Genomic DNA, 13,060 nt, shown 5'->3' with positions numbered 1-13,060 from the left:
CTCTCCAGCAAATAAGAGGAATTGTTCCAGAGCAAAGACCAGAGAAGCAGAAACAGACCAGACACAATTTTTAGTCTGCAGGGGCAGGTACATGGGAGCAGGTGAAATGAGAATATATACTGCACACAGGCAATGGGCATTTCTGCTAGGATCAGCATTAGGGAATTTGCTAGGAAGAGCTGGGTTTATGGCCATAGCAACAAAATTATCTGTGTCCTATCCATACTACTGAACCTCCTCCTCACAGGTAACAAATGATGCAAGACGCTGTAAAAAGTACTTCAGATCTGACTTCAAGGCCTGGTTTTGGTACACAGCCCCTGAGATTGAGAAACTGGGGCTGCAGGGGCCCTACACTCAACAGTATTGATTAGTATTACAGCATGTTACTGAAAAAGATATTGCAGAATTTTCCAGACTTGAGCACCAGTGCTATGGAGGTGGACAAAAAGCATTTGAGGAAAAATCATTGTCCTGAGACAATATTTTTGTGAACAGAGAGAAAAATCCTTCCAGTTCTCAGGAATATAGGGAGTAACAGCTGTTAAAACTGGAATTCTGCCACTTTTACCAACTTCTCTCCAGATGAGGAGTTCCTCAGAGCCCTATTCATGGAGCTGATGACAACTCAAACCTTCTTTTGCATAAGACCCTGCTGATTCACTCAAATGCTGATCATGTTCCACCACCTGTGCCTTATTCATAGAGCAGGACAGATAAGTTAAGGAACTGGAAGAGCCAGTTCACCTTACTGAGGCCAGAAATCAGAGAATGTGTCCAACAACTGCACAGCACCAGTGCTAAAACAGGGTATTTTATAAACCTCTCCACTCACCAGGATACAGATCCTGCTAACTTCATTGGGAAGGGATGTTAAGATTCCCCAGGGCAGCAGTACATTCCTGGAGAACTCTTGATTCTGTCTAGCAACAAATACACTGAGCACAAAGTCTAGGAGGGTTCATTTATAATCTTGGAAAGACTTTAGATGTGAAACTAAAGATATTAATGTTGCATGGAAATCATTCACTGGACTCCATATTTCTGGGTTTGCTGGCTTTTCACTTTAAAGCATAACAACTTTTTTTTCCCCAGAATGCACAATTGTGCAGAAGGGGAAAAAAATTCAAGACTAATTATCAGCAAGTTGATGCTGAAGTTCACAGAGGCAAATCAGACTGTTTCCTTTCCACGGCAGTGCTAATAGGCTGTCCCAAAATCCAATGATATTTCTAAGTCTGGGATGCAGTACTCATCCTGCACAAGTATTTCATTAAACCACTTTGAAGTGCTGACATTTCACAGACCTGTGATCAAAGATGACCAGAGGCAATTGATCAACCTTATCTGGGGCAACCCCCACCTCCACCCATCCCTCTCTACACTAAGTTTTGGATGTAATGAACCAGGATTTGGAACACTGCCTTGAAAAGAAGCAACCCCACGCTGTCTCTTGCACAACAAGGTGAGTGTGCCCCCTGTGGTGATTGAGACGTGGCTGGTATCACGTCCCAGTCCACGCTCTCCATCAGCACAACTGGCAGCTTCCCCTCACGTCACTGTGCTGCTCTTATCTTGGAAAATCTGCTGGGACATCACCACTGGCATTCTGTACAGCTTTGAAGCTGAGTAACATCTTGCACCGTGTACTACTCCAACACAGAAGAAACAGATCTTTACCACTTGCAGGACACTACTCCCTGGTCCTGTTTAAGCAATTTTAAGAGTGCCAAGTTATTGTTGGTAAAAACACCAGTACAAAAAAAGCGAACATCATAACCTCCACCAAAATCCAAAACCCAGGGTTATGTATTTACAAGTCATTTTTAAACCAGGAATGAAGTCAGCTCTGTAGAAATGATTGTGAAAGCCAAGTCAGTAAGGTCAGTCTTCTGGTTTCACAGTAACATGTAATTGTGGCTGGGCAGGACATGTGGTCTGAATGTCTTTAAGAGTTTCTAGAGGAAAGCAGCCCTCCATGTACCAGCTGAACATCTGTTTTCATCGTCACAGGAACAACAGACTTGATTTTCAATGTGCTGGTCTGCAATAAGAGTTTCCCTTCCTGCTACCCATCCTGATTTTGAAAGATTTCTGACATTGTACATGAAAAAGGATCAACAGAAACCCGACCTTCAGCAGCACAAAGCTATCACAGCCCAGCCTATGCTGAGCCTCTTCCTCCCAGTCTGCTTCAAGACAACTGAAATCTACTGTTAAAAATATTCTATAAAGAAATTACCTGTTTCATCAGTCTTTCATGCCTACAGGCTGCAGAAGACAACAGCACTGAATGATAGAAAAAGTTCAAACAACACCTCTTTCTATTTCACAGAAGGAAAGATGCACAAGCTTGAGAGGACTTTCCAAGCATGCAGGATCTGCCCACCTCTATTCACCATCTGCAAGCAATGGGAAAGCCCCAGGAGAGGAGGCAAGGCACCCAGACTCTGGACACAGCCATCAGCTGTGCTCAAATGCCCTTACTTGCAGAAACAGAAGTTAAAACCAGGGAAAGGATGAAATTCTGCAGTTTGTAGGGTCCACTATTTAACCCCCATATGACAGCAAACAGCCCAGTAATTTTGTAACTACCTCAATGGTAACGTTGAAGCAAGGTTCAATCCCTGACTAAACCCTATCCTGGAATCCTCAGGGGACCCTAGACACAGAGTTTACCTGTGTGGCACACAGCTCACAGCGATGCCATTTGCACACGTGCCAGAACAACCCACTCCACACACACTCTGAGGCTCCCAGGAACAGCAGAGCCGCGTCCTCCTGCCCCATGCCCCAAGCGTGGCATGCAATTCCATTTACTCACCATGTGCTCCATCGAGTTCAACAGCAACCTGAACGGCCTCTGAGCCACCTGACTGGCTGGGGACTACTGTAAGAGACACCCTCTGTGCTCAGAGCAAACCAAATAAAGCAACTCAATGTCTTCCTGCAACCCTCTGTATGCAAACACCCCGAGAAGGGATGCTGGGGGTTTGGGAGTCTTCTCAAGGTATCAGTTTTTCATACTCAGATTTGTATAGGACTACTTGCTTGGCCTTATATTCAAACTGAAAATAATTCTATGTTGGGCTGATTTTTTGGGGTTGTGGGTTTTGGGCTTTTTTAACATAGTTTCCTCATAAGTAATGCAAAAAAAAAATCTGCGCATCACATCCATTTCACAGGTCATTTATCACAGCATCTGCTTAAGTGAAGAAGCTTTCCACAACAGCTGAGCAAACATCTGGATGGATAAAGGAAGACAATGATTAATTCTCATTACAGTCTCTAGTTTATACAGAAATAAAAAATTATATTTCAAGACTATTGATCTAAGTCTATACACACACGTATCAGTTTCTATTGTAGAACTGGCTTAAAAAGAGAATTTGTCCTTGCAGTTGATCCAAGCCCTGGAGAGAACAAATATTTTAGACACCTACACTAGAGGTCAATAATAAAGTACCAACTTTGAAATCAAAACTTACTGTTCTCAACATCTCATTAATTGACCATCATCTCCTGTTGAAATTTCATTAGGGCCAATTCAGCCCAGGTTGATGAGCATTATTTGATTTACAATGATGATGATAAACAATTATAAGAATTTAACAACTGAAGAACAACATTTTCTGCTTTCAGAGTTGCAGAAAAACAATGAGAAATCTTCAAGAATGAGTGCTCCAACTCAAAGTTCTGCATAAAGCAGTTGCAGTATCTTGAGAAAAAAAGAGGGGAAAAAATGAAGTTTGAACATTAGGATTTATATCCTCAAAGACTTAAAATAAATTTCTACCTCATTCTCAAAAAAAGGTGAGACAAAATGACCCTGGTGCCTAAAAATAAAAGGCCTCCAAACAGTCTGAGTCTTTACTGCACAAACATCTATAAAACAGATGCTGCTGCACAGATCTTTGCCAGCTCTCAGTAACACAGGTACATTCCTTCATTTATTTATCCCGTTCCCTGTATTTTCAAAGCTTTAGGGATTGGAGAGTATGTCCAGTAATTTCATTGTTGTTGCTGAATTCTCAAGTGTTTGCAAGACAGGGCCTGTATTTTTAGGGCTCTGTTTAAGGTCAGTGGTTCTTAAGATCATCTCAGCTGGCAACCACACAGACCTTGTCACTTGACTGTCAGCCTATCTGAGATAAATACAAAATAAAAAGTAAAAAGTAAAATACACAGTTGTAATTGCAGCAATTCAGCTTTCCTCCTACTCATCTGCCTTTAAATGCTGTGGTACTGCAGGGGTGCTGCATTCAAGCTTTCTAAACACAACATCATGGCCAGGATCAGCAGGATCAGGTATGCACAGCTGTTTCCTCAGCTCAAACACAACTCACCTTTAGAACTACTCTTAAATATTCAGAGGGAGGGACAAAAAAGGGTCCCTGGACAGTCTCATTCCCAAATGAGACACATCTTCAGCTCCAACCCAAAGTGGTTTAAATCGACACCATATTCCCTATATAAAGGAAAACTCCAGAACTTGGAAACACAGACCAAAGGGCAGTAAGCAACAGATGCTGCCTGTCAGCATTGCAGCAGCAATGGCAAACCTGTACCCACACACAGCTCTGAGCCACTGCTGCTCGTGTTGAGCAGGTCAGAACAAGGCTGGGAACTTCTTAATTTCAGAGATGCTGAACATACTACACTTGCTGATCAGTCTGCAATCTTTATTTCCTTTCAGACTTCAGCAGATTATTTCCACAAAAAGACCATGTTCACTGATATTTTAGCAGGCACCAGTTCAGGGAGAGCCTTCTCCTCCCTGCTCAGGATAGGTTTTACTCTTTCTTCCCCTCTGGGATCACTGAAGCTGTGGAAGTTCAAGAAAGATGCCAGTTTTGCATTCCGATTGAAAATTGTTTTAATACTATAAAACTCATTTGTTCACATATTTTGTACAAAAGATTAGTTGTTTTCTCTTAATTACAGGAGGATCATTTCAAGCTTGAGAATTCAGCTAAGTAGGTCCAAAACAAAACAAGACTGGGTTCTACTGGTTCTGGAGGGTCCCAATTCAGCTCACCCAAGGTCTCTTTCCAGTTTGGCTCTCACAGTTATGGACCACCTTGATGGAAAATGCCTCACATCATCATTGACTCTTCGGAGGCTTGTAGTGAATTCGGCACCTCTCATTAAATACCTGAGACACCAAAACAGAAGAGCAAAAGTGAATCAACCCCATCCAGGAAATGAGCAGAACTTCACAGACAGTTCAGGCAACTACCTCAGCTACCTGGGCATCTATCTCAAGCTGCCCAGTTCTGAGGTATCAATAAATGATACTTACCAAGACATCCATCTCCATTCACCTTCACTCCTGGCTTTAGTAAATCCAAAGTTTGCAGCCTGATGTTGGGAGACTGCACAGCACTAAGTGTTCTCCCTCAGAAAATGCAGACTCTTAATCCTGGCAGGCTGTTATCATAAAAAATGCTGATGCCTTTTTGTTTTTAAAAGAGAGGGAAATAATCATGGGAAGGCTCCTGAATAGTTGTGTTCTGTTAGGTTCACTCTGGCATTCAAACCTGGGTGCTGTATTCCTGTCTTTCCTGAGCAGGCACATTTTACATTGGCATGACAGTGAAGAAGAGGGGCAAGAGCTCCTGAAAGCCAGGTACACACTTCCAGTGCTCTGCCTGCCTGTGCCAATGCTGCCAGTACTCCCTGCAAAGGGCACAGCACTCCTGCCTCACTCACCTCTGGCACCTTCTCTGGGTAAAATTTAGCCTCCAGAACTGGATACTGAGGATCATGTATATTTAGCTTGAACTGCTGCCAGCCTGCCCTAAGGAGGGCCAAGAAACGTGACTATGTAAAGTAAGGCAGCCTGAATCCAAAGCAAAACACACAGGCTCCCACCAAGGCTGCAAGTGCTCTTCACAAGCCATTTAGTTATTTATCAGTTTTTATCCCAACTTGTCCAGCACAAGTCCTGAAAGCGACACAAGCACCACCTGACACCAAGCTGAGGCTATGGCAGGTGTTGGTTGTCCCACCAGCATTCCCACAAGAGCATATTTTGCCAAGCTGTCCAGGGATTTGGCAGACCCAAATGCCTGTGATCATCAGGATATGAAGCTTCATGAACTCTCCCATTGGCTTTATGTGCAGAGTGAGTGATCTTGTAATTTTGGGGAAGTTATCCAACACTTTATATAAATACACAATTTCAAGCTCTATCTTCCTAGAATCTTCTACAGCAGATCTTACTCACAGTTCAGAACCTATGGCAACTTCAGCAAAAGTGAAGCCTGGAGCACACATTAGTTACTGCGTTGCTTCTCAATAATTTTGGAGCAATTTTCAACTACCTTTCAAATTTAATTTATTTAAAGAAATAGACATGCATTACAAACTGCTTCATACTGCAGAAAACAAAAGCTGTGATATACTTCCTTTCACACACAGAAATGTGCAGCCATTATGTTGCCACATGGAATGGACACCTTTGGAAGAGTTCAGCTGAGGTAAAGGTTTGAGATCAGTGATAGGAGAAATTAAGAGCAACAGCATCAAGTCCAATACAGAAACATTTTACTACTAAACAAATGGAACTGGTTTTTGTCCATCATCTGTTAATGACATTTTAATAGTATATATGTCTAAAAGGGAAATACTCTCTAAAGCACTGCAAGGGTCTGTAGCATCAAACAATGCCAGCTTGCTTGCTATCATGCTAAATTTCAAATTATCTTCAACAGTAACTCCACAGCCTGTGGCAGGATGATCAACACTGCAGTCTTACTAACACTGCCTCCTACTTTTAGGATCATTGGCTCACAGATCTCAGTGTGTTACTCGGGCCACTTAAATCCATTGGTCTACCTATGAAGTGCTATTCTCATTTTTCACACATTTTTCAGGAAAAGCAATGGCTGAGAAACCTTAAAATTTATGTTACTAGTCAAAAGTTTAATTTTGCTGGCTTTTACATATTTGTATAAACCACTCCAACAATAAATTCCAGTTTGAAGGTGCTGGACAGAGACTAATGCAAGTGTCTTGTTTGAAAGTCAATTCCTTGTTTGGTATCATCCAAATTCCACATGCATTTCTCTAAAGTAGCATCCATCTGTATGCCACTATTGCTACAGTCAGCCAGTGTTTAAAAATCTGTTTCCTAACCAGATTTTTCCAATTAGTTTTTGGTTGTTCAGAATTAATGGAAATACACAAGTATACTTCCCAACCAGAAGTCTACAACAGTAAAACACCAGCCTGCACACCAATAATCACTTCCATGTAACAAATTGCATTCGGTCTGCAACCATGACTGGCTCTAACTGACATTTTAACAGGCAGCTAAAAGAGACATTTATTATTGTGAATATTCAGAGCACAGTACAGCAGAGCTGGAGATAAAACCCAGAATATTTATGTCTTCAATCTCCACTCTGAACATTGGCTGAGGAATACACTAGCAGGCTAAAGTACCCCTGCACCATGCATACCTCACTCTTTCTAAACTCTCCATCTTCAGGAAAAATTAGACAGTTCTGTCACCAGTAAAAGCTTAATGCAGCTACAAGAAACCTCTGGGATCATTACTAAATTTGGTGCTTCAGAATGAAGAGTAGGCTGGGGGCTGTTCCCCTGTAGCAGAGTTGCTGTGAAATATTTGCCCCTGGTGACCTGCAGGATGTTGCTGGTAAGGCTGTGGCATTGATTAGTCAGATCTGAGTGGGTTTAAAATTAAACTGAAGTGCATGCTTCGCTTTTTTGGGACAGTACAGAGGTGTACTGATGGCAAAGCATATGCAGGAAACTGTAAATGCTCATTTCATCAGCCTGCACTGAGGTTACTGACAAACACCCAAGACATAAAGCTGCATTGGTTTTACACTGGTGCAATCTAGGGGACTAAAATCATGAAGTAGTGATTTAAAAGGAAGGTGCAGCTAGTACTGGCTATTTGCAAAATTCCTTTTCGCATTTAGAGAGGGAGAGAGGTTCTCTGCAGTATTGAAAGCTCTGAAAAGCTACATCAAACCAGAAAAGGATGCCAGGTGTGAAACGCTGCAGTGGCACAATACAGCCACCTCAGAATTTAAGCTCAGTGGACAGACTTCGGGCCATCAGTCCAGAGGGTGATCTGCACCCTCTGCTGACACAGGAGTGCAACAGCAAGGCTGCCCTTTGCACCAGGGAGTGTCTGTTCAGGCCTGAAGAAACTCCATCAGGAAAAGGTTCAGCTTCTACAGCTTCACCCTCTCCTGGGCTCTGCTGAGTTGTGATCAGCACCAGATACAGGCAAATGTGAAAAACCCTTCTCTCTGACATTGTTAGAGGCCCTAAAAAGCTTTTCAGAGAAGTCACCACAGAAAAGCCTACAAAGTGCTCAGCCCCTAGCAAGGAGGACAAAGGGACACAGGGAATAATCCACACTCCTTCCTCCATGCTAAATCAGATACTTTTCTTCCTCTGGCAGTGCAACTGAAAAGTTTTGATCTCTGCATCCAGAACTGGGAAAATGACTGACTTGAAGCATTTCCCCCAGCAGTGCCCTCATCTATTTCTAGTTAAGCTGCTTCACAAGGCACCAGTCCCACCCCTCCAGTGCAGGACTGTCTGTTGGGACAGAACATCATCACTATTAAATGACTGAGTACCTTCCAGCTTCTGTCGTTTACCACTTCTTCAACATTGAGCTCCGACTGCATCAATTTCAACTGCAGAAAACAACAGATACAAGGGTTATTGTCAAACAGGTCTCCCTGCAGCCTTCAGTATTTATTACAAGTGCAACTTTCCAGCTCCCAACCCCAGCACCAGGTGCACACCTCCTGTGATGGTGCAAACCAAAGGGCACGATGTGTAATCACCCTGGGAGCCTGGCGCTTCTCAGGGCACACACAGGTCTGCAAGGGCACAGTGAAGGCAGACTCACAAAGCAAGCCTGGCAGTAGATCCTCATTACTCATGCTTTATTCCTAAATAATGCCCATCCAGATTTGCTAGCAATTAACTGATTAACACTGATGGCTTCACAAGCACAAATAACTGCACCTAATGCAAGCACTGAGCACAGGGAATGCCAGAGCTGGGGTTAGCTCTGCAGCCTTGAGTTACCACTCTTGCATTATTTGAGTCATATATGAAGCTGGCAGCAAAGCTAGGAATCCAGCTAGGATTCTGGATTTTAAACTGAGGTTATCTCTCTGCTTCATTTGCTATCTACTCCGTGCACCTACCAAAAAGGGTCTGCAGTCTGATCATGTGTTGTTCATGCCATCTGAACCAGTTAATATTTCATGTCATCACTGCAGGACAAACCAGCTCTACACAGATGCAAAAGCTCTGGCAAGAACTACCACCAATACACAGTTCTTGAACACTCACTTGACCTGTGAGAAGGGTAAGACTCTCTCTGTTTCACACCTACTAGAAACCCCAAGGGCCAAGTGTGACAGTTGTGTTCGGGTAATTTGGTCCTGAGGCAATAGTAGGAGATTTAAGAACCATCTGCCATTTTGCCCAAATTTAGGATGTATTCTTGTGGAGTCTTTAACACAACAGACAAAGAGTCAGAGTTTATCCATTTTCAATACATGGTTCCAATTAGAGACCTGGTGAATAGGTGCAAGCCAAGACAGCAATCCCACTAAAAACCTTCCAAGTAAGATATCCAGGGACACAGAGTTGCTACAGCTGTTGGATGCACTTTCCCCAACTCAACAGGACATCAATCTGTTTGAAATAAGAATCCAGCATCCAGAGTGACTGGATGACCAGGATAGCCTCTATAAAATAAACACTCAGAGGATCTTTAGTAGTTCAAAGAAAATACTACTCCAAGTTTTCTCATTCAGTGACCCAGAAGTAATAATTTTGCATGAACTCCTCCAAGTTGTACAACTAGCAGGATCAGAGAAACACACATAACAAGGGAAAAGAGATCTGTACTGCAAGCAAGTGAAGAGATATTTGAAATTCCCACTCTTAAAACTAGGATGTGCTCTGTCAAGATAGCTTTTCTGACTTGTAGAAAAAACATAACTCTCTGTGTTTTGGAGAGCCAACAAAAAAAAAAAAAAAGCAGGGGGGATCACACCTCCTACGGTCCAAGTACAAATCTGAGGTGATCTCATAAAAAACTCTGAGATGTTTCTAAGTCAAGGAATGCTTTCAACATTTGAAATCACCCCCAATCATTAAACACTTTGATTGTGATCTTCCCAGTGTTTTCAGAGATAGATTTTGGTCTCAGTAACTAAATGATTTAAAGAACTGGCTCTGCTAACAAAATTTGTAGAAAATACTAAGCAACCACTCCAGTTTTCCAGACTAATATCCATGCTTGTTAGCAGCTCAGTAAGTGAGGCTTTAAGAATAAAACTGCTTGTCTGCCACATGCTTCTCTCAGTATCCTTTTCCTTACAAAAGGGGCCCTGGAAGTGAGGTGAGAACTTCAATGGGGCTCCTTTATCCGCTTCTGATACTCAATCCCCTCTGGTCACCTGTGGTAAAATATTTCCCACCGACAGGCCAGAAGGTTGAGAGGGCATTTGCACATTAGAATTCTGTATGCAAACCCAGAAGTCTCTCTCTCACACCATCACAAGGTACTCCAAATATTAATCCAAGAAATACCAAACAGCAAAAAGGTTGTATAAGTGGAATTCAAGGTTGCCTGGGAGCATCTTGTAGAGAACAAACATCTTGTAGGAAAAGTTAAGCTGTGCTTCAGTGGTGTCAGTCAGTGAAGGTTAGAATCCACCATGGGAAAGAATATGTGTTTTTCTACAGCATTCATGTAGAAGAATCTCAGGAAATGCTCCAGTTGCAGGATAAAAGCAGCTCTCTGCCTTTGGGGAGACTTTGGGAAAATAATTCTCACAAGACCCAACAAGACCCAACGAGAACCTTGGAAAAGACTGCTTGACTCAGGATCCACTTCAGGTTCTCTCCATCACACTGGTCCTTCCATTTGGGAAAGATACCCACTTCTTCTTCCTCTATAAGTGATCTCTCAAAGGCTCCACTCACCACTCACCTTTGTCTGCTCTTTCCTGAGTTGCTTTAATAATGCTGCATCTTCATGGGCCTTTTCCCTCTCTTCTTTGAGGGTTTTCACTACAGCAGAAGTCTGAGAAATGCAGTTTTTGATGATTCTTTCTCTCTTGGTGTGAGCATCCATCAACTAAGTGGGGAGAAGAAGAAAGTCACAGTGACTCATCAGAGAATAAAAACCTCCCAGTTGTAAGTTTAAAGACTTTTCTAGAGTCATGGTATAGCTGTGCCTACAGAAATCCCTTTGAATTCATAACCTACATGTGGGAAACAACACTGCTTTGAGCAGCAGCTACTCTCAATTTAGACTATCCTGTCATCCTTGCTCTTACCAAGTTGATCAAAAGTCAAAGGTAAACATGAGTAGTCTTGCAGAGCAGCAGGAAAAGCAAGCACCTTTTTTAAAAGATCCCCAAAGGATCAGTATTGCAGAACAAAGAACTCCAAGCAGTGCATGGAGATGTTGAGCAGGACAGCTAGGAATACACAAAGCAGGATCTACCAAGGCAGTGTCTTCCTCAGACCCTGGGGATGTTTCAGTGGCCACTGCACACAACAAAGCAGTGGGAAGGGAGCTGAAAGTGGAAGGTGAGCACACTCACAGACTCGTACAGCTCTTTACACGTCTGGCCAGGATCAACTTTCCCCACAAAGGAAGCTGTTGGAATCGTAGTGTTTAATTCATGAACAATTCTATCATCGATTGTCCTCATCACCCTGAGCAGCTCCTGTATTAAAAAAGAGAGAGAGAGAGATACTTGGTTATATCTCTCAGAAAAGCCTATGACAAAAAATTTGCATAGTCAAGCATTTTAATAGAAAGTAAATAGGATTCCTTACAAAGAGTGGGAAGCGCACCAAAGGAACAATCCCACATGCAGAAGTATGTGCTGCAAACCACGGAGTTTCCTTGGCAGCAAAGGCCAGAGCAGGGGTGAGTTACTGATGCCCCCTGAAGCCCCCTGGCCCTGCAGGCAGCATGGACAGGCTGAAGAGCCTCTGCCCAAGTCCCCATCCCCACTTCCACACAGGAAACCGGGCACAACCTGCACCAAAACGGCAAACTTTGAATAAAACCCCCCATCATTCCGGGGGGCGTGAAGCTGAGCTGGGGGAGGTTTAGGTTGGGTTTCAAGAAAAAGTTTTTCTCACAGAGAGTGGCAGAGCACTGGAACAGGCTCTTCGGGGCAGCGGTCACAGCACCAGGCCCGACAAGTTCAAAATGTATTTGGACAACACCCTCAGGCAGCTGGTGTGACCCTTGTGGTGTCCTGTGCAGGGTCAGGAGCTGGACTCGGTATTCCTGAGGGTCCCGAGCTACTCAGGATATTCTGGAATTCCGTGTTGGAGGCACCGGCCGGTTCCCACGGCCCGGCCGGCCTGGGCCCCGCTCGCAGCGCCGAAGACACGGGTGGCGGCCCCGCTCCCTCAAACGCCGCGGAGGCGCCCGCGGAGCTCCCGCCGCCCGCGTGGCTCCCGCGCCGCGAGCGCTCCGTCCCAGGAATGGGACCTGCGGGGAAGGGGAGGTGCTCGGCCCCGCTGCTGCCGGAGGGAAGAGGGAAGGGGAAGGAAGGGGGGGAAGGCCGGACCCTGCTCCCTTCCCGCCGCATCCCGCCGGCCGCCAGGAGCGGGGTGACCTCGCGCGCGGGGCGCGCGCTCCCGCGGGGCCGTTCGCCGGGAGGCGGCGGGAGCGCGCGGGGCGCGGGAGGCGGCGGCGGTGGCAGCGCCCGGCCCGACCTGGCCTGGCCCGGCCCAGCTCGGCTCGGCTCGGCCCCGCCCGCCCCGCGCGGCTCACCTGGAACTCGGCGAAGTCCTCGCAGCTCGCGGCTCCACTGGGCGCCGCCATCCTGGATCGGCCGAGGGAGCCGCGGCGCCCAATCCGGCGGGGAGCCGGGATGACGCGCGGGGCGGAGCGGGGCGGGACCCGCCGGAGCGCGGCCCCCGGCGCAGCGGCCCCCAGTCGGGCATCTCCACCGGCAGCGGCCTCGCGGCCCCTTCGCCTCCTGCAGCCGCTGCCAGAGCTCCGGCCGCCCCC

The 13,060-nt window shown here is 45.1% G+C and overlaps 1 protein-coding gene across 1 annotated transcript; it reads right to left on the bottom strand.

The window, feature by feature from the left end:
• Nucleotides 1–3,681: 3,681 nt before the first annotated feature.
• Nucleotides 3,682–12,950, bottom strand: MIX23 (mitochondrial matrix import factor 23). The gene is made up of 5 exons (XM_054627996.2): nt 12,821–12,950; nt 11,628–11,753; nt 11,009–11,155; nt 8,625–8,684; nt 3,682–5,155 (listed from the first exon to the last, which is right to left on the bottom strand). The coding sequence occupies exons 1-5, from the start codon at nt 12,869–12,871 to the stop codon at nt 5,105–5,107; spliced, it is 435 nt and encodes a 144-aa protein (XP_054483971.1). The 5' UTR covers nt 12,872–12,950; the 3' UTR covers nt 3,682–5,104.
• Between the last annotated feature and the right edge of the window lie 110 nt (nt 12,951–13,060).

The sequence above is a fragment of the Agelaius phoeniceus genome, chromosome 2, assembly GCF_051311805.1.
Source record: "Agelaius phoeniceus isolate bAgePho1 chromosome 2, bAgePho1.hap1, whole genome shotgun sequence".
Taxonomy (NCBI): domain Eukaryota; kingdom Metazoa; phylum Chordata; class Aves; order Passeriformes; family Icteridae; genus Agelaius; species Agelaius phoeniceus.
Note: the sequence above shows the minus strand (reverse complement) of the source record. Positions and strands in the feature narration are given on the sequence as shown.

Excerpts from the sequence above, each read along its gene's own strand:
- MIX23 (XM_054627996.2), bottom strand. The coding sequence starts at position 12,871 with ATGGCGGCGCCCAGTGGAGCCGCGAGCTGCGAGGACTTCGCCGAGTTC. Across the intron at positions 11,754-12,820 it reads AGGACTTCGCCGAGTTCCAG|GAGCTGCTCAGGGTGATGAG; the intron begins GTGAGCCGCGCG and ends TTTTTAATACAG. Across the intron at positions 11,156-11,627 it reads GTAAAGAGCTGTACGAGTCT|TTGATGGATGCTCACACCAA; the intron begins GTGAGTGTGCTC and ends CTCCCCACTTAG.